The sequence below is a fragment of the Mobula birostris genome, chromosome 9 (genome assembly GCF_030028105.1).
Source record: "Mobula birostris isolate sMobBir1 chromosome 9, sMobBir1.hap1, whole genome shotgun sequence".
NCBI classification, from domain to species: Eukaryota; Metazoa; Chordata; class Chondrichthyes; order Myliobatiformes; family Myliobatidae; genus Mobula; species Mobula birostris.
The window spans coordinates 39,949,731-39,970,644 of record NC_092378.1 but is presented as its reverse complement, the minus strand read 5'-3'; the positions used below and the strand labels follow the sequence as shown (position 1 = coordinate 39,970,644).

Genomic DNA, 20,914 nt, shown 5'->3' with positions numbered 1-20,914 from the left:
CAAGTGGGAGACAAAAAGCTCCTTGTAATAGTGGATGCCAGGACCAAAGCCCAGCTGGATGAATGGAAGACCAAAAATAAAAGAGACAATGGAGATACAAAAATAAAAGATTCATCAGATGATGTTGTGGATGAGGAAACTACAAGGAGAGATCAAATCATCATGGGATTAATAGAAGAACAAACTCCAGTGAACTAAAAGCAGCTTCCCAAGATCAAAATGCACAAGCTAGAAAAAGGAAAAGGAAGGTAAGGATGATGTCAATGCTATGGAAATGGAGCCGGATAGGAGAGACCTAATTTCTTAGAAGTTAGCAAATTCAGAGAAATTCACAAGAAACTAGAATAGAAAGTAAGCCAAGAAAAAGAAAGTCAAGAAGTTGAAAAGTAGAGAAGAGAGGATTGAAGTAGATCCAGAGGGAAAAGCCGAGAAAACAAGAAGAAAGTATCCAGGACTGTCAGAACCATTTCCTGCAGTCTCAGAGTCAGCTCCTACAACCACCAAGGAGAAGGCCCCAGATCCTGAGATTATTCACAGCTGTACACTTCTCCTGCCAAGCAGAGTGCCCATCCACCCTGCTTGTTAAGAGGAAGAAATCTTGACAGCAATGAGATATTTAAGCCTGAATGGGACAATTTAAAATTTACTATGCTGTGTATGTCTATATAGTGTTTTGTTTGATATGAGGGAGAGTGCAGAGAGAGACACCTGGACAACTGAACTTCATTGACAACACTGCTTGTGCAATATGTGAACTCCTCCCATGTGGGAACGGCTACCTGAGTGTCATAGGATTAACTCATTAACATCACAACAGCTCCCCGTCTTGAAAAAATGGAAAATCTTGATATGTACTTCTCGTCTATAGAACTACATTGAAATCACAGTCACGGAACTTGAGCGATTCAGTTCACTTTACACATAGCATGTAATTTAAACTCCTTACATAAACAAAAAATATTGCCACTATTATAACAGTCGTTCTCTTTGTTCTTAATGGTCCCTCATTCTCTTTGTATATTAAAACAATTATTAACATAATAATGGTCTTTCTCTTTGTCTTAACAGTCTCTCATTCTCTTTGTTTTCCCTTAATTTTTCCTTTTTTTATGAAGAATGGTCTCATTAGAACACTTTCTAAAAACCATTAAATCTAATGGGGGTCAGGGTAGACTACCTTAACACTCTGACAAAGTTAGAGGATTATTCTGCCTCTTTAGTCACTTGCCCTAAGCTATCAACCTATGAAGTATATACCTCTGTGGTGGCACAGATATATGACCATATTTGGTATAGGTTCCTGGAAGAGTTGGAGCAGATGGAGATTCTTGAACCGGTGCATCCAATTAGTGGTCCTCATCATAAGAATCCAGCCACTCTATTTCTTCCTCACCCCTTTGCGGATTTTGAAGGTGCATGAGCACATGCTTGTTCCACCTGATTTCATCTGGTGATGTTCTGATCACAAATGATCATGGTGCATGCTGCTGGGCTATTGTTCCTTTGGTGGATTGGTCTCGAACCCAAATGGCATCACTACTCCTGAGTGGTGACCAAGATTTGTTCTGAGTCTGAGATCATGCATGTTCTTCATTTTCACACACTGTGTTTTCTCAAAATTTTTCACTTTGTCTCAGTCCAGTAAGTGAGGTTGGCGAAGGGAAGGAAGAATGGGCAGGCTTGTTCTCAGTCTCTGGCCCATTGACGGCTCGGATGGACTGTAGCCATTTGCAAGAGGTGTGGAGAGATAAACTAGGAGTGCTTTGTTGCTTTTGCCTTCAATAGGAGATTCTTAACAGTTGGCATTTCTCTTTCTGCTTCTCCATTTGCCTGTGGGTACCGTGGACTGCTTGTCTGGTGCTTGAACTCATAGTCCCAGCAAAGGTTTTGAATTCTGAGCAGCTAAATTGCGGACCATTGTCTGACACAAGCGTCTCTGGTATTCCATGATGAGTGAATACCGCTTTCAGATGCTGTACAACTGCTGCTGAGGATGTAGAGGTCAGCTTGAACTCGACAGCATTCTGTGAGTAGTAATCCACAGGGAGAAGATATTTGTCCCTTTTCAGCTCAAAAGTATCTGTGCCTGCAATTTTCCATGGGAAATCTGGGAATTCTGTGGGTCAGGGAGGTTCAGCATAATTTTTGTGTTTTCTGCATTTTTCACATTGCTTTACATAATCTCCCAGCGGTGTGCTCAGACCAGGCCACCATGCAGATTGCCTTGCTCTAAGGTGACATTTTTTTAATGCCTTGATGTCCTTGGTGGATTGGACTGCCAATTTTGGAGTGAATAGAAGCAGGAATGATGAGTCTGGAGTCCTTTTGCAGCAAACCATTAAGAATGGTGTGAGTGTGTCTCAGTTCAGGAGCTCCTTTTGGAACATCTGGCCATCCATGCTCACAGTATTGCATGTTCTTGTTGCAGATTTGATCCTGTTTCAACTCAGCATGAGTTTCACCCAACTTACCCAGCGAAGCAGGAAAACATTCACGTGCCTGAGCTAAGTAGATGTTGGTATCTTCAAAGAGATTGGAGCCAGCTTCCACCCACTCACTTTTGCATGGCATCCTCAACAGTGTCTGGTGTTGTGAAAGATTTGCCAGGTATATTCTCAATGTATAACAGTAAGCTTTATTTCAAATCTTTGCAAACATGGAGGCAAGTCATCCAAATGTCTCAAGCTGAAGTGTTACCAGGTTCGGATATGGCCCAAGTGTGGAGTGAGGGACACTGAAGCAGGTTGATATTTCACAAACTTTATTGCGAACAGTGTTAAAAGGAAAATAAATAATAAACGCTAGGCCAAATAGGGCCATTAACTAAAACTCTCAAATGGGAAACGAAGCCTATGCTGCGGCTGAAAAGAAATTATAAACATTCAACAAATATTGCTCGTCTTCGAAGTCGGTTGACTCAAAAGTCCAATTTCTTATGGAAGGCCGAAAGCAAACGGACAGTGAAGCATTGCTGTGCTCTGTTCAAGTCTTGACAAGCACTACGATGACAAGTATGGAGTTAAATACTATCATGGTTAAATAATTAGCTGACATGTGCAAATTCACAAGCGTAATTGCTGTATCTACCTCGCTGCCGAATCCATGGTTGTGACATGAAGAGGCTGACAAGTGGCTTGGCGTCTGTTTCAAATAGGAATTTATTGCCTATCAAGTAACAGTAGAAGCATTCACAAACCCACATGAGAGCCAGCATCTCTTTTTCAGTTTGGGCATAATGCTGTTCAGTAAGAGTCAGTGCTCTTGATGCATAATGCCACTGGTTTCCATACGCTCCTGCTGCTTTACATGAGCACTCCCCCCAGGCCAAAGGAAGAGACATTGGCAGAAAGGAAAGTTCTGCTTTAAGTGATGAGCATGACTTCTCCTGCGGTGCATCCCAGGTCCAAACGTTTCTCTTAGTGACTTTCTTTCCTCTGATAAGTCAGGAATGCACTTCCCAACCGGTTTACCATGCCAAAGAAAATGCAGATCTCTGATACATTTGTAGGTTGTTTCATGTTCTGAAATCCTGCCAGTTTGGCTGAATCTGACTGCACTCCCTCTGAGGACATTTAGTGGCCTAAGAACTTCACCTCCAAATATACAAATTCACATTTCCTTTTGTTCAGGGAGATTCCAGCCTGTTTCAGTTTCTCCAAGGCAGCTTCCACTCTTTTGTCATGTTCCTCATTTGAGTGTCTGAAGATGAATATATCACCCATGTGCTAGTTCCTCCAAAATTTGGTTCATCCTCATCTGAAAGAGTTCAGGGCCTGCTGAGATGCCAAAAGTGAGTCCCTTAGGCTTACCGTCCGTATGGTGTGATAAAGGTTGTGAACTTCTGTGACTCAGGAGCTAAACCTACAGGTGTCCCCCGCTTTTCAAATGTTCGCTTTACGAAACCTCACTGTTACGAAAAACCTAGATTAGTACTCTGTTTTCGCTTTCAGAAGGTGTTTTCACTGTTACGAAGAAAGGCAGCGCGCGATAAAAGGCAGAGCGCGCCCCGAGCAGCCGCTCTCCCCCGGATTCGGAACGGCATTGCTTTAACACGTTGCATTGAGCAGCCGTTAGCAAAATGAGTTCTAAGGTGTCGGAAAAGCCTGAAAGAGTAAGGATGTTACACTTAGCGTAAAACTAGACAGAATTAAGCGTTTCGATCGTGGTGAACAAGGCAACGACAAAGTGAGTTTGGCTTGTGGAAGTTGACAAAGATGATGTTGAAGAGGGTTTGGCATCCCGTAACCAAGAACTGATAGATGAAAAGCTGATGCAATTGGAAGAGGAAAGGATAACAATCAAAACCGAATGCAGAAAGTGAAGCAACTGCGTGAGATTTTCGCTGCAATGATAAAGCACAACTTTAATTTTGAAAAGGTACGTAGGTTTAGAGGATATTTGCAGGATGGTTTGAGTGCTTACAAACAACTGTATGATAAAAAAATGCGCGAGGCTCAGCAGTCAAGCAAGCCTTCCACATCAACCGCAGCAGACGACGAACCTCGACCTTCGACATCGAGGCGGGCAGTCATAGCAGAAGATGAGCTGCCTGCCCTGATCGACGATGAGATGACACCCCCGTGTCCCACCACCCCAACACCCGGGCCCCGGACAGATACTGTACCGATTCACGGAGAATGCAGCAGTGGCCGGGAGGCAAACAGCACATCCTTAAAAAAAAAGCTGAAATAAACATGCTAATTAATTAGGGGCCGCCTAGCACGTAATTGTCGGCCCAGATCAAAGGCGATGCAATCGGCAATCGCCTCTAATCTGCGCCAACATTTACGTGCCGGGCAGTACCTAATTAATTAGCATGTTTATTTCGGCTTTTTCCTTAAAGATGTGCTGGGTGCCTCCCGGCTACCGCTGCGTTCTTTGTGGCAATGTATCGGGTCGGCGGCCTGGAGGGTGGGGGCCACTGCACCACCCAGCCTGCGTCGACTCAGTCTAACACACCATCATCAGTGTGCTCCTCGCTGTTTTCCCAATTCCGGTAAGTGATACTACACTGTACATACATTATTTCTACTTTATATAGACTGTGTATTTTTACGTGTTATTTGGTAGATTTGGCAGCTTCATAGTTTAAAGGTTACTGGAGAGTGCGTTTATGCCAACAGCGCTTGTGTGAGATTTTCTGCTGAGAGCGCTTGCGTCAGATTTTCGCTATGGAGATCTGTGCAGGCAATTGTTGTAGAGAAGTATTTCTACTTTATATAGGCTGTGTATTTATCATATCATTCCTGCTTTTACTATATGTTACTGTTATTTTAGGTTTTATATGTTATTTGGCATGATTTAGTAGGTTATTTTTGGGTCTGCGAACGATCACAAAATTTTCCCATATAAATAAATGGTAATTGCTTCTTCACTTTACGACATTTCGGCTTACGAACCGTTTCATAGGAACGCTCTACCTTCAGATGGCGGGGGAAACCTGTATCTGCCAAAACCCTGAATTTGCATTTAGTTTGGTGAAGAACTTTGCTCCACCCAGCATACCCAATGTGTGCTCCACAGTGGGCAGAATAAACTTCTTCCACCTCACTGCAGTACTCAATTTTGTTATATCAACACGGATTCTAAATAAGCCATCTGGCTTGGGAACACCAGTAAATAGGTCCATTCACTCCAGTTATGTTGTCAAACGCATCCATTTCCCAAAGTTCAGCTTTCACTTTGTTCATTGATGGGACTGGTATACCCCTCACTGTGGTCAGAGGGTAGAGCACCACCCCTGGCCTCAGTTGGATAAGGAACACTTCTTTCAATACCTCCAGGTCTGTGTACTTCCCTCGCCACTGAAACTTGACTGCGAATCTAACCTTGCAATGAGGTTCAGCTTCTCGATGGCTGTCCGAGTAGTGGTGAGAAGAGATTCTGAACAATATACACATCCTCTTTTAACTGTAACTCATTTTTATGAATGGAAGTAGTAAACATTCCTTTCACACAGAGATTGTTTCCCTGGATGCATGATGGATTTAGTATAATCTTATTTTTCTTCACCAGTTTTCTGAACAGACATTTGGGATGGCTGTGACATCTGCCCCAGTTTTCATTTTGAACATCACTGCTTTATTTTACCACTGAACTGCAGTAAACCAGCCTTGTCTATTTGAATCTAGAGCCCCAGTGAAAGCTCTCTCTGTCATGGTCCAGTCCGTGAAGTTTGCATTCCGGTTCGCGGTCTGGTCCATCGATCCTTCTTCAGGGCTTTCCTGTTTTCTCCCTTGTTCCATTGGATGCCTTAATTGAGGCAGCTGATTCTCGTTGTGGACTAGCACATAAATACCTCTCAAACCAAGGATTCCTGGCTGGACTGTTCCCTTCCCTTTTCTTCTGAAGTCTCGCCTGCATCCCTGTCAAGTTCTACTGCCGGAGTGAAACCGGAGCCTTGCCTTGCCATGCCAAGAGAAGGAACTATCTATCACTGAGTTTGGAACTGTCTCTTTGTGTCCCCATGTTTAGTGCCCATGTTCTGTGTACAAGTCCTGGCTCTATGTCCTGTGCTTCCCAAGGAGGTGTCCTGGCTCTATATTCTGTGTACAAATCCCAACCCTATGTCCTGTTCCCTAGGAGAGGTCCTGGCTCTGTGTTCCATGTTCCTGTGTTTCAAGTCCAAGTCTCTGTGTTCCTGTGCTCAAGTTCAAGGCTCTGTGTTCCTGTGTTCCAAGACCAAGTCCAGGTGCCATGTTCCAGCCCTGTCCAAGTCTGAGCTTCGTGTCTTCACCCAGCCTAGGGTGCCTCGCCCAGTCTGGTGCTGGAGATTGCTCGTTCTGTGCCAGATTGTCCCCATCCGAATCCTCAGCAGTCATCCTGGCCCTGCGTCCTAGGAAGGGTCCCGGCCCTGCACTCCAAAGAGGAGTCCTGGCACCGTACCCAAGAGCCTAACCAAGGCGAGTCCAAGAGCCGAGCCAAATCTAGTTCAAGAGCCATATCCTGTGCTGGAGATTCCTTGCCCAGCCCAGGAGTACCTCGCCCAGCCCAATGCTGGAGTTCCCTCACCCTGTCCAAGTCACGTCCAAGAACCTCGTCCTGTCCAAGCCATGGCTTTGTGTTCTCGTCTTGTCCATGTGCCGCATCCTGTGCAGGAGTTCCACGTCCTGTCCTTGCCAAGATCCTAGTCCTGAGTCCTAGCCTAGACCTGGTTCCAGTTCCAAGTCAAGTCCCAGGTTCCAAGTCCCAACAAAGACCAAGGTTCCGGGTCCTTGTCCAGACTCTGGTTCCGGAGTTCCTAGTTCCTAGTCCAGGCTCCTTGTTCCTCGTTCCACGTCTGGGTCCCATGCTTCTCATCCAAGTCCTAGCCCAAGCCCTGAATCCTAGTCTCGTCCAGGGCCTTTGTCAATGTTGTGTAATTTCTTCCTAACTCCCCTTGCTTCCTTGCCAAACCTAGTCCTGTTCCTAGAACTGCAGTGTCTCTGTCTTGCATTTGGGTCTGCTCCCAGTTCCCCCTTGTAACACTCTCTTTGTTTGTATTATGGTCATCTTTGACCTCCTGAAGAACAGTTTTTGAGTGTCAAAGGCTTTTATAGTGGTCAACTCCATTGCATTGGTGGCATTTCACTTCTTTTGCCAAACAGAGGTCTTTGATGTGGAATGGAGACTTGCTGCATCTCCTGCTCTTGGGCATTTTATCTGCTCTTTGTTTCACTTGTCTGTTTTGTTTAAGCTGAGTTCTACTGTCACCTCTTTCTGCAGTCTTTATGACTGCACCTTGTTTGCTCTCATATATCGCATTTCGCTTTTCTGGGAAATATTCTTTGGATTTGTCCTGCACTGTTTTGTACTACTTTTCCTGAGCATCTCTCAGTCCTAATCCACCCATGATGTCATCTGCTTTGTAATCCATGCAGTATATCAGTATGCTTACTTGATGATCTTCTGAAAGCTGAGTGAGATTGCTTGCAACCCTAAATCTCTCAAAGTCTCTGAGCCATCTCACAAAGTCCCCTGGTTTAGAGAAGTCAAATGTCTTGGGGGTTTTAATAGGTAAGTAGATGTAGGCACTGAAGATATCTGCTTCATTTTCCTATTTGTTTGTTTAGTATTTTATTTAATTGGACTATAAAAGGCTTCTTTTGCTCTGTCTCCCTGAGAGTTTGACTGACTTCTCTGCTGTGTCAGTGTCTCTGTGCACTTTCCCAGGCTAGTGACCCATAGATTATTATGATTATTACACTTTTGGTTGCAGCTCAAAGATATTGCCCAGCAAACCTGACCATGTCTCATGTACGTACATTTAGCAATTAGCATAGTCAGTCCAGACTGTTAAGTCCCTGGACACCTCCCACAGATATATGTAAACAAGAACAGACTTGAAAAGGGATCTAGTATTTTCCTGGCTTATATGAAGATTGATCTCTTGGGTTTTCAGCCAGGTGCAAGTATCAATTATAACCGACATTTCGATGACATACTCTGCCACCTTCATCAGGGATGATGCCTCGTCATGTCTAATCCGGTGGTATTTATACCCCTGTAGTCTATCCCTCCTGATTCACTTCATCCAATCACATTTCTGCTCTCCCAGCTTGTTTACAATCAAACTCCAGTTCTTACATAGAGTGAGGCCTTCATCTTTGTTAAAATTATTTTTCTCTAGTTTTATTTCAATGGTTTCCTTTACCAGGTTGTCCCAAAAGCCATTGGTACAGCACAGTAGCTTTGTGCTGACGAAGGCCATTGTGAATTCAATGTTCTGCTACCGCCTATTTCTCCCGGTAACCCAAATGGATACACCTCCTGAGCTTCTTGATGCGGGTTTCCACTGTGCGTCCTACAGAATGGCTACGAGGTGGCCAATATACACTGCCCTCCATTCACAGGGAATCCTGTCAATGCTAGTTGAATTTAGTCCCAGATCAACTTTGACCCACCTGATTTAAGCTTGCTTATGGGTTTGTGGATGGTATTAATCCGGTATGTCTTCAGGATCCTGGCCATCCTTGCAGAAATTGTGGAAATATAGGGAAGACAGGCAGTAATGACAGCCTCTTCCTCATTGTTAGTTTTCTGTGTTTTCTGTCGGTCCTTTTAAAGGTCTGATTGATTTCCTTCACCTTGTAGCCATTCTGTAGGAACATCACACATAACCGTCTTATTTCCTCGGGGAAACTCTTCGGTCAGAAATAGCTTTCACATATTTAATCATAGTAGAAAGAATTGCATTACTTTGGGAGGTGTGATGGTGACTTACTGCAAATTCAGAAGTCAACCACTTCTGACACCATGTTGTGCTTGATATGAGGGAGAGTGCAGAACGAGTGAGATACCTGGACTGTGGCATGCAGGCTGTTCAACTGAACTTTATTAACAACACTGCTTGTACAGTATGTGAACTCCTCCCATGTAAGAGTAGCTTGCTGAGTGGCATAGGATTAACCCATTAACAACCATGCATAAGGTAACACACTCAAAAAGCTGGAGGAACCTAGCAGGTCAGGCTGTGTCTATGGAAATGAATAAGCAGTCATTGTTTTGGGCTGATAAATTTGAGTACAGAATTGGAAACGTCAAGAAGCTACCATGTGCTATTTGAGCAGCTCAGTTAAAGTAAACGCGAAAGAAGACTCACTTTCTCAGCTCTCTTGTTTTCCTTTCAGTTAGTTTAATGTTTTAGAAACACAGAAAACCTACAGCACAATTCAGGCCCTTCAGCCCACAAAGCTGTGCCGAATATGTCCTTACCTTAGAAATTACCTAAGGTTACCCTTAGCCTTCTATATTTCTAAGCTCCATGTCCCTATCCAAGAGAGAGACCCTATCGTATCCACCTCAACCACTGTCGCTGAAAGCCCATTCCACGCACTCCCCACTCTCTGCATAAAAAACGTACCCCTGACATCTCCTCTGTACCTACTTCCAAGTTTTGCAGTTACAAAACAGTGGTCTCAGCAGCCAAGAAGAGTGGGTCGGCCAGGATCTGTGGCAATTTTAGGGTCACTACCAATCTTGCACTGAAAATAGGTCAATACCCTCTACACAGGATAGAGGATATCTTTGCAAACCTTCCTGGAGAAAAATACTTCAGTAACGTGAACTTAGGTGAAGCCTACCTACAGATAGAAATGAAAGAAGAGTCCAAAGTGTGTCTCACCATGAACAGATGCAAAGGAGTTTATCACTGTAATAGGTATACTTCTGGAGTAGCATCTGCAGCAGCACTCTGGCAAAACGCTATGGACCAGGTGCTACAAGGCTGCCCAGGCACTCAGTGTTACCTAGATAACATCATTGTTACCAGTGAGGATGCCATGGTCTATCTCCAAAACCTCAAGACAGTGTTAAAAAAATTAGATTACGGGCTCAGAGCACAATGTGGCAAGTGTGAATTCTTTAACAAAGTATCACTTATTGTTCCCACACAATTGACGCACAGGACTACACAAGTGTGCGGAGTAAGTTCAAGCAGTGGTGGATGCTCATGATGTGTCACAGTTGTGGTTCTTTTTAGGATTTGTCAATTACTGTAACAGGTTCCTGCCAAATCTGGCCCCTTGAACTCATTACTGCAGATCATAAAGAAATGGCAGTAGACAAAGCAGTGTGAGGTGGCTTTCAAAAAGTCAAAAGAAATGGTGATGTCAGACACTGTTATCCCTTGTTATGATCCACATTGTCAAGTGAAGCTTGACCATAATGCCTCCCCTTATGGTACAGGTGCATGTCATATGTTATGAGGCATGGAACTGAATGGCCCATAACCTATGCACCAGATTCCCTTACTGCTGCGGAGAAATAAAATTACACACAGATTGGCAGACTGATCTTGAGTCTGGTTTGGGGTGTAAAACACTTCAAAAAGATTTTACCCTAACATTCTGATCTTCAACCATCAGCATCAATCTACAGAAAGTGTTCCGCTAACAGCAGCAGCACAAATGCAGAGATGGGCTGTTTCTTGGAGGACACAATCACAAGATCAAATTCAAGAGGACGACTAATGATGGAAATACTAATGCATTGTTCAATTTGTCCTTGGAAAATGAAATAACTGCAAAATTTACAGAAGAGGTCATTCTGCTTGATATATTCTCCCTAATGCAAATAGGAACTCTCCTTATTTTGGCAGATATGATCCAAAGGGAAGTGAGTAAAGACCCCGTACTGTCTCAGGTCTACATAGGAATCCAAAATGACTGGAAAATGCAACAGAAATTTCAATTCCCCCATTTTTACTAGTACTGGGATGAACTTGCCCTTGATGTGGGTTGCCTGATGTGGGAATTGAGAGTTGTTGTACCATCCAAGCTGAGAGATAAAGTGATCTAGGAGCTACATGCCAGCATTCTAGGTGTGGTGAAAATGAACAGGTGCTCAAAGCTTTGTCTGATGGCCTGGGATAGATCAGCAGATCGAGCAGCTTGCACTGTTTGTGATGCCAACACATTCAGAAGATGCCGAGAGCAGCATCTCTCCATCCCTGGGGATGGCCTGCATTGCCCTGGCAGGAGATTCATGTGGATTTTGCTGAACCATTCATGGGCACATATTTCTTGGTAGTAGTAGGAGCAGCTACAAAGTGGCCAGACATGTTTCCAATAGCCTCCACTATAGCTTTACACACAACTGATGTGTTGAGAAATGTCTTCTCAAGAAGCAGTGCTCCAGAACATTTAGTCAGTGACAATGGAACTGTGGTAAGAGGCCAAGGCAAGAATGGTGAGGACCCAAGTTCTGGAGTATCTGAGACTGGTATCAAAACATGATTTTGGGACTGAGATGAGAACAAGGTTCTTGTCTAGATGCTAGATGAGAACATGATGAGACTAGATGAAAATCTAAATAAGCCGTAAATTCTAAACACAATCGCAGACTGAACCGACATTGAGCACCAGTTCAGGTGCTCTTTAGATATCCAAATCTTGGCACTAAAACATGACCACCACTTAGCAAAGCAGGCCAGAATCTTTAAAGGGTCTGATTATTCGGGTGATATTGATGGTAATCATGGATCATTGCTGAATCCAGGTTGTCCCTTTCTGGAACCCAGCAATGTTCTTCAGGTCCAAACCCTACCCAGTCAACGAGGAACTGCCGAACACCGTGAACAGTTCACAAATCCAGAAGTTTCTTTACAGTGAAGACCTGTTCCCCATTAACAAATCTGGGTGATGGCGAGGTAGATGGTGGTGGGGCTAAAGGACTGGGTACCCACAGGTTTCAACTTGGATACATGGAAGGTGGGAGTAAGCTTAATGGTCTTGGGGAGCTGCAAAGTGTAAGCCACCGGGTTCACTTTCTTAAGGAACTTAAAAGTCACAATGAATTTGGATGCCAATTTTCTTGACTCCACATGGAGAGGCAAATCTTGAATTGACAACCAAACTTTTTGCTCAAGCTGCAAAGCTAGTACCTGTCTTCTCTTACAGTTGGGCTTCATTTCGGCTCCATGGGTAGAGGCCATAGTCCATTTCTCCTTGCTGTGCTTTACAAGATCCTCGGCAACAGGAATGCCAACCTTGGGCCCCTGCTCAGGGAAGAGTGGTGGAGGATACCCAAATTGACACTCAAATGGGGACATCCTGTGCGCAGAATGCAGTAGTATGTTGTGAGTAATCTCTGCCCACTTCAAATGATCACACCGCTTATTTGGTTTTTCTGAGGCCAGGCATCTCAGAGTTCATGTGCTCTGTCTGACCGTTGAACTGCTGGTGAAATCCAGATGGTCTTCCCCTTGGAGATGTACACCCATGGTCTGTCTGGAACTTGTTGATGGAGCCCCTGAGGTTGGGTGTGGGGCTCCTTGTTCCAGATGCACACCTTGCATTCTTGCACATGTTGCAGGACTACTGAACCATCCCAGGCCACCAGTATCTCCTCTTAATGAACTCAAGGGTTCTGGCAACCATTGTGTGAGTGGGCGTTCTAGATGCGTGTCCCCATTGAAGAACCTTAGACCTGATGGAACTTGGAACAAATAGACAATTGGAAGATTGTTCTTGGGAATCTCCCCTTGCACCAGGGCCTTGTGTACAACCACATCATTTCCCCAAAGAATGAGCACTGTCACCTTAGTTTGGGGCAAAATAGTGCTAAGCTGCTCCTCTTTTTCAGGTTTGTTGAACTGATGAGTCAAGTCACCCGGTTTTTGATTCTTTGACCCTGGTCAATAGGTCAGAACAAAATTGAACAGTTAAAGAAAAGACACCACTTACCCTGCCTGGAATTTAGTCTTTTGGACTCCAGAATATAAGCCATGTTTTTGTGGTCTGTCTACACAGTAAAATGGCTCTTGGCACCCTTAAGCCAGTGACACCACTCCTCCTAAGCCTACCTGACGACGAGCACCTCCCTATTTCCAAATTCATAGTTCACCTCTGCTAGGGATAGATGCCTGGGGAAGAACACACAGCTGATTGCCTGAGGATGTCTGTTGAGACAATACTGCACCCGCTCCAACATCCGAGGCATCCCTTTCCATGATGAATGGCGAGACCAAAATGGGAGCTGCCGTGTACCACTGTTTGAGTTCGACAAAAGCAGCCTCCTCTTCACGAAGGGCCGTAGATCTCTTAGTACCATCTGGGGAGCCACCACTGAGCTGAAGTTCCTGCTGAACTTTCTGCAAAAGTTGTCAAATCACAGAGATCATTGGATTTGTTTCACACTGGATGGCTGTGGCCAATCTGATTGCCTGTGTCTTAGTAGGGTTCATCTTGAGATCACCATTAGAGATGACAAAACCCAAAAATGAAGCTGTGGTCACATGCAATTCAGATTTTTCAAGCTTGACATAGAGTCCATGATCTGGAAGCCTCTTTAAGATATCTCTGACATGAGTGACATGCTCCTCCATGGACTTAGAGAAAATTACCATGTCATCTAAATAGACGAAGGTATAATTACGGAGATTATCCTGAAGCACATTGTTTATGAAGGTCTGGAAAACCACTGGCATGTTAGCGAGGCCAAAGGGCATGACCAGGTACTCATAGTGCCCTGTCGGTGTGTTGAATGCAATCATCCATTCATCACCCTCCTTTATATGGACCAGATTGTACGCACCTGCAAGTCTTGCTTCGAGAATACTCTTGCCCCTTAGAGTATTTCAAAGGCATTGTTCATGAGTGGAAAGGGGTAATGATTCTTGGCTGTTATGTGATTCAGTCGTCTATAATCAGTGGATGGCCACAGGCTTCCATTCATTTTTTGTAGGAAGAAGAAGCCTGTCCTGGCTGGTGAGGTGAAGACCTGAATGAATCCCATAGCAAGTGCCTCTTTTATGTACTCCTACAAAGCACATCTCCCCAGGCCAAACAGCACATACAACTGACCCCTTAGAGGACAAGTACCAGGGCAGTAGTTCTATTGCACAGTTGTAGGGTTGGTCCAGTGGAAGAGCCGAGGCCCTTCTTTTGCTGAAAACCTCTTCCAAATCCTTGTAGACAGAGGGAATTTCAACCAGGTTGGGTGCTGTAACCAACCCCAAACATTTCTCTGAGGACAACTCCTGAGGCTCCTTAGGTGCCAGGGGTAATTTGGCAGACTTCAGAGTCTCCTCCATAGGTTCACTATAACCCTTTGTCAAAACAGAGTCCAAATTGGAGTCTTTAACCAACTCCAGAGACTTGATGTAATCAGAGCCCAATCATCATCCATATCCTTGCATAACAGCAACGAGGCATTACAAAGAGTCTTTGTCCTCCTGCGACTAGGCTCTGAGGATCTACATTTAAGAGCCTTTCCGTTAGACAGGACTGGGTGACTAGTTCCCTCAGGCTTGGCTGATAGGGCTTCAGAATTCTTGGACACCTCCTTGGTGGGCTTTTCAGCTTATTCCTGAACCACTGACCCTTTCTCTCCAGTTCCAGCATGCCTCTGACTCGTCAGGGTCAGGCCTTGCATGGGTCTGTTGACTGGGCTGGCTTGTCCACCTTCGAAGGCATGACTGGGTCTCCTGAAGGCTTCAGGTTACTCCAAGCAATGGTCTACCTCCTCAATAGCCGCCAGTCTCGGGAAAGTCTGGGAGTTGGAACATCAAACCAAAAACATTTCTTCTTGCCAAAACATGACCTTGCATTGATTCTCCCCTCCTCCCAGTTCACAGAAGGGTTATGCTTGGACAGCCATAGGTACCCAAGGATCAGAAGTATGCGAGGGGAAACTATGATATGAAAGCAAATGTCCTCTGCATCCTCATTCACAAAACCAATGTCTGCTGCAGGATCTTTTGGACCCAAGAAGACGTCTGTTCAAGGTAGTTGTGGTTATGTGCTGGCTCAACTCCTGTAGTGGTATGTTAGGTCGATGGGCTGCTCCCAAGTACAGAAAATTATTAGCTGCCCCAGAGTCCAAAAAGGTATTCACCTTCACCAGTTCTTTCACCAGGAGATCTCGGTCTTCTGCATGACACCAGAATCTGTAGCGTTGAGTGTAATGGCTGCTATTGTCACAGTCCTCCCAACACTGCATGGTTGTAGCTGTTTCCCAGTGGCTGCAGCTTTGGACATTCTCGGTGACCTGCTCCCCGCAGTAGTAGTAGCAACCTTGACTCCAATGCCAGGGTCTCTCATCTGCGGAGAATCTTGTGCAGCCGATTTGCATCGGCTCAACTGGGTCTTGGGCTGGTCATTGTCCAAGGTCAGGAAGTGGAACTATGGCACGATGAGGCCAGGACTGGGCTAGCCTGCTTCGAACTCTTGAGGTAGTCCCACTTCCACTCTACCAGGTGATTATCAAGGCAGATGGACTGATCAATCAGAGCCAATAAGTTATATACTGGCTCTCCCTAAGCAAAGGCACCCTTTAATTTGCCTCAGAATCCTGGCGGTACAGAGTGGCCAAGGCCTCCCCATTCCAGCCACACTCCTTGGCCAGGGTTCAAAACTCAATTGCATAGTCAGCAGCTCACCAACTACCTTGACAAACCTTCATCAGACGGGCCAAGTATCTGTTAGCTCTGGTGGGATGATGGGATACCTCTTCATGGTGCTCATAAATTTTTCTGAATCAGAGCAAATCTCTGACCTCTGCTTCCAATGTGTGGTGGCTCAGGCTAGAACTCTCCTGGTCAGGAGAGAAATCATGAAGGCCGCCTTTCCATGCTGTATAGGAAACTGGAATGCCTGGAGTTTAAAAACTAATGAGCGCTGTGTGATGAAGCCGTGCCAAGGATCCGGGTCACTGTTGAACCTCTCCGGGGTTGGAAGATGGACAGACTCCACAGCACGACTGACAACCTCACCCGAGCGATTCTGGCTGCCTCCTCGCAACAGCTGGCACACAGCAATCTGGAGGTCATGCATCTCCAAGCCCGTCTTCAGATCTTCTTGCTGTGGCTGGCCACAGCTGACAAGAGACTCCGATACCCCACTGGGTCAATGTTGGTGCAATCGTACTGTGACGAGAGTCCTAGGCGAGGATGGTGAATACCCAAGTGGTGGAGTATCCGAGGCTAGAACTGAGACAAGATTTTGAGAATGAGACGAGTATAAGTTTCTTGACTAGATGTGAGACCAGATCCTGACGAGACTAGATGTGAATCCAAATGAGACAGGCATCCTAAACACAACTGCAGACTGACCGAAGTTGAGCTGATGATTTGATGATCGAGCACTGAACCTGAGTCCAAGTGCTCTTTAAATATCCAAATCTTGGCACCAAATCATGGCCACCAAGTGGAGCAGGCCAGAATCTTTAAAAGGACCGCACCAGCTATCCATACTTCAGTGAATCGGAACGTCTAAATCCGGGAGGCTGACATGGTCAAGCGTGTGCTGTAACTGTTTGTTGCAGAACAGTTTTCAGTCATTCCTGGAGGTAAATGGAATAAGACAGATTACACCTGCACCGTATACAAATGGCTTGGTGGAAAGGTTTGTCCAGAGTCTGAAGAACACACTGCGAGTAATGTCACGGACTACACTGACACTGAATCAGAAGCTCACCAATTTCTTCCTTGCATGTCGCAGTGCAGCACACTCCACAACCAACAACTCACCAGCTGTGCTGTTCCGGGGTTGTCCCTCGCACTCACACTTGGATCTCCTCAAACCCAATCTCAGGAGGAGTATGCAGGACAAACAGCTGAGACACACAGAGGGCTCTCAAAGAAGGAGGTTCGATGTTTCACTCCTGGACAAGCAGTCCTGGGGAGGAACTACAGAGATGATCAAAAGTGGGTACTTGGAAAGATTAAGGACGGGACGGCACCACTCTCTTATACAGTGGAGATTGTGTCTGATGTCATTTGGAGATGACATGTTGATCAGCTGAGGAGAGCAGAGTGAATTGTCAGAGAAGGAAGTTGGCCTGAGCTGTCAGAACCACTTCCTGCAGTCCCAGAGTCAACTCCTACGTCTACCACGGAGGAGGCCACAGAGCCCGAGATTGTTTTACAGCCGTAAGTCTCACCTGCCCAGCAGAATAACCCCTCCTGTCAAGAAGCACGTTACCCCACAAGGTTAGAAAATCCTCCACAGTGATTAAATCCTTAGGCCTAAATGAGACAATTTAATATTGGTTATGTTGTGAATGTCTGTATATATGTGTGTGTATATAGATATATATATATAGAGAGAGAGAGAGAGAGAGAGAGAGAGCGCGCGCAATACGAGGGGTGATTGATAAGTTTGTGGCCTAAGGTACATGGAGTCAATTTTAGAAAACCTAGCACATTTATTTTTCCTACATTTACACACTTAGTCCAGCGGTCATGGAGCATACAGATCCCTTCTTTGTAGACGTCGGCGTCTTGGACCTCCAGAAAGTGGTCCACAGCAGGACTGATTGATAAGTTCATGGCCTAAGGTAGAAGGAGATGAGTTATTAACTTCAACCTTTCTGCATAATCACTCAAGGAGTTGAACTGCACGTGCATCTAACGAGAGCTGTATAACTCATCTCCTTCTACCTTAGGCCACAAACTTATCAATCACCCATGCTGTGGACCACGTCTACAAAGAAGGGATCCGTATGCTCCGTGACCGCTGGACTAAGTGTGTACATGTAGGAGGGAACTCTGTTGAAAAATAAATGTGCTAGGTTTTCTAAAATTGACTCCTTCTACCTTAGGCCACAAACTTATCAATCACCCCTTGTATACTATGGATTTGAGTTGAGTTGCATTCTATACTGGAGTTTATAGCTAAGCAGGGAGGAGTGTAGTGTATTTAATATTTCAGTAATATTTGAGTAATGTTGTAAATATATTGTTTGATTAAGCATTCTCTGTTTGTATACATAATTGATTATGGGTTATATGTAAATGGCATACGTTATAATGCCAGCACGTTATGTGTGCGCACCTCACTAAAAGAGAAACTAAGTACACCTGCATCCAGGCCTTTCTTTTCCTTTCAATTAGTTTCTGGAGTTACAAAATAACATTGGTGTTTGCAGACAATCTACCTGAGTAGTCAGTATTTCAGAGTGTGTGTGGAAGTGAGAAAATTAGTATCAGTGGATGCCATCCAACATGCACACTGAAGGTGGTCACCAGATAACAATAAGAACTGAGAGCCTTGTCTATATACTGTATCATCCTTGGGTGCTGAGGGAAACAAACAGGGAAATGTGACGTCCAAACTTCCTTGAAAGAGTTACTACAAGGCTGTGACCTCCTGTGTTGTGAATGATTGTATGGTTTCCTACCCTACATTTTTAGGCTAATATTCCAGAGTCCTCTGCACACTTTTCAGAATTTATTTTCAGGCATTTTGCTGGCTTTGGCTCACCCCCTAACTGAAGGTAATAATGCATAGCAAGAACGTTTCCAATCAGCAGATGCTTGCCATTTCTGTTTGTCATCGCAAGCTGAACGGGGTCTCTGTTGGTCTGCTTGTCCGTCTGCTTGTCCGTTACAGGGTCCCTAAATTTTGGCGGTGACGGCCAGCGTTGGTCTGTAACATTGCTTCCAGCATCGAAATACATTGAATATAAACAAAGCGTTTACGCCCCCCTCCCCCCGATTCCTTTTCCTTCTTCGGGGCGACACACTTCGATTGTGAACGCAATTTTATTTACACATTGCTACCCGTTTAATTAACACGCTTTTAAATAATAAAGAAAAAAGAAATAACCCATGTGGGTTTTGGTGAGATTTTTAAAGGTATTCAGTGTCTGCGATCATTGAGACTCAAAGGGTTAATATGCGTGTTTTCCAATGCTTTGCATTTGGGGGAAAGGCGGGGGCATACTGTATACGTAAAGGTGGATTAATTTTATCTTGGAGGGTGCTCACTGAGTCTGGTGTTCTGCTTTTGGTTGCAAGATGTGTTTCAGTGACATGATTTTATTATTAGAGACTATATGGGAAAGACATAAGCGATTGTTTTTTTTGTTTGTTTTGATTTTACTCCCAGAGCGAGGGAGATGAGGAGAGAGAGAGAGAGAGAGAGAGAGAGAGAGAAAGAGAGAGAGAGAGAGAGAGAGAAAGAAAGAAAGAAAGAAAGAAATAGATAGATAGATATTGGTACTGCGAAGTTTAAGGCCAGCGGAGAGTGAGCGAGCTCCGAACCCCCACGTGTTGCATGCTTACTAAAGCTACAGGTTGGCTACCTGTGAGTTTCTGCTGCTTCCTGGTGGAGCTCCAGCTCTGATAGGTCTGTGCAAGGGACTCTCGGAGCACCAACTCCGCCCTATCTCGGGCTTCACTTTATTAAGGAGGCGCAAACGGGCAAGAAGATAGAAGGGGAAAGGCAGTGTCTGTTGATTGTCAGTGTGCTTTATCTTCACAGACTAGTGTGAGGTGCCCTTTAAGGGCTTGGCTCACCTGGTGTCTTTTGCTGCAGCTATCACAGTTTTCCCTCAGGGTCTGGGTCGAGGGCGCGATGTTGGACCCGTCCTCTAGCGAAGAGGAGTCGGATGACTTGGTGGCAGGAGATCTCTCCAAGGAGCCGTCGCTGGCCGGGGGGAGCGGTGGAGGAGGCGGCGGCGGCGGTGGTAGCAATGCCAGCGGACTCTCGTTGCCCCCGAGCCGGGGCAGTGACTCAGGCCGCTCCGGCAGCGCCCGCTCGGTCAGTCCCAGCCCGTCGCTGACCAGCGAGAAGGAGAAGGAGGAGCAGGAGAGGCTCCAGCGAGAGAAGGAGGAAGACGCCAAGAAAAGGAAGGCGCTGCAGCTCTATGTTTTTCTGCTGAGATGCATCGCGTACCCTTTCAATGCCAAGCAGCCCACCGACATGGCCAGGAGGCAGCAGAAGGTGAGTGTGCCGGGCTCCCTCTTCCCCTCCTCTCCGCTCCACTTCCCCTCCAGCCCAGCGAGCCGCCCCCTGTTGGATCCGGGGTAACAGGCGCTGCAGCTGGTCAATACAAAGTCTCCAACACGCTTGCAGACATCAACAATGGAACAATTAAAATTTCAAAAATAAAGTTGGCTGCGCTTGTAGTCTGAGCACTGTCCCCTGTGCTGTAGGTTTTCTGCAGGGTTAATCTAATCAAGACCGACGCTGAATAAATACTGGAAAGGACGTGTGAAGTGACAGGCTGTGGAGAGAGAAGCCGGGTTAATGTTTCAGGTTAGCAATCTTTCAGGTTAGCAATCTTTCATCAGAACTAGTCATTGACAAGAGAAACAAGACAAGTGATCTATTCGGAGTAAAGGTCGTTGACTCCAAACGTGAGCCCTGTTTCTTTCTCAGTCAGAAGTTACCTGCCTTGCTGAATGAGGTTTCAGCAGAATGTGGCTTTGGTTGACCAGCTAAATGTTACAGGACTTTTCTGCTTTTGAGATCTTGTGATAAACATCACTTGCCAACTTGAACTGCACTGTTTCCTGTCAACTGAGAACTATAGCACAGCATAGAGCGAAGCTCTGCATCCTGTCCCCGACAGCTGTTTAGAAAAGCTATTCAATTTATCGTTCAATCTTTCCTTTTCAGTCTTGTATTATTAATCCTCTGAAATATTTAGCAGTTTCCCTTCGTTTTGGAAGTACAATTGAATCTGCTTCTGAAATCCTTTCTAAATC

General features: G+C 45.2%; 1 protein-coding gene and 1 long non-coding RNA gene across 10 annotated transcripts in view; one reads left to right on the top strand and one right to left on the bottom strand.

Moving 5' to 3' along the window:
• Nucleotides 1–20,194, bottom strand: part of LOC140202706 (uncharacterized) — a 171,682-nt gene extending 151,488 nt beyond the window's left edge. For all 4 annotated transcript variants that reach the window (XR_011887170.1, XR_011887172.1, XR_011887171.1 and 1 more), the window contains exon 1: nt 19,721–20,194. This is a non-coding gene — a long non-coding RNA (uncharacterized lncRNA). The remainder of the gene's footprint in view (nt 1–19,720) is intronic.
• cadps2 (Ca++-dependent secretion activator 2) overlaps nt 19,484–20,914 on the top strand; it is a 706,406-nt gene continuing 704,975 nt past the window's right edge. For 4 of the 6 annotated variants that reach the window (XM_072267874.1, XM_072267873.1, XM_072267872.1 and 1 more), the window contains exon 1: nt 19,488–20,147. In XM_072267874.1, coding sequence (XP_072123975.1) covers nt 19,779–20,147 — 369 coding nt within the window. In that variant the 5' untranslated portion in view covers nt 19,488–19,778. Of the gene's footprint in view, nt 20,148–20,914 lie in introns of all 6 variants that reach the window. The other 2 variants (XM_072267875.1, XM_072267876.1) reach the window with 2 other exon arrangements.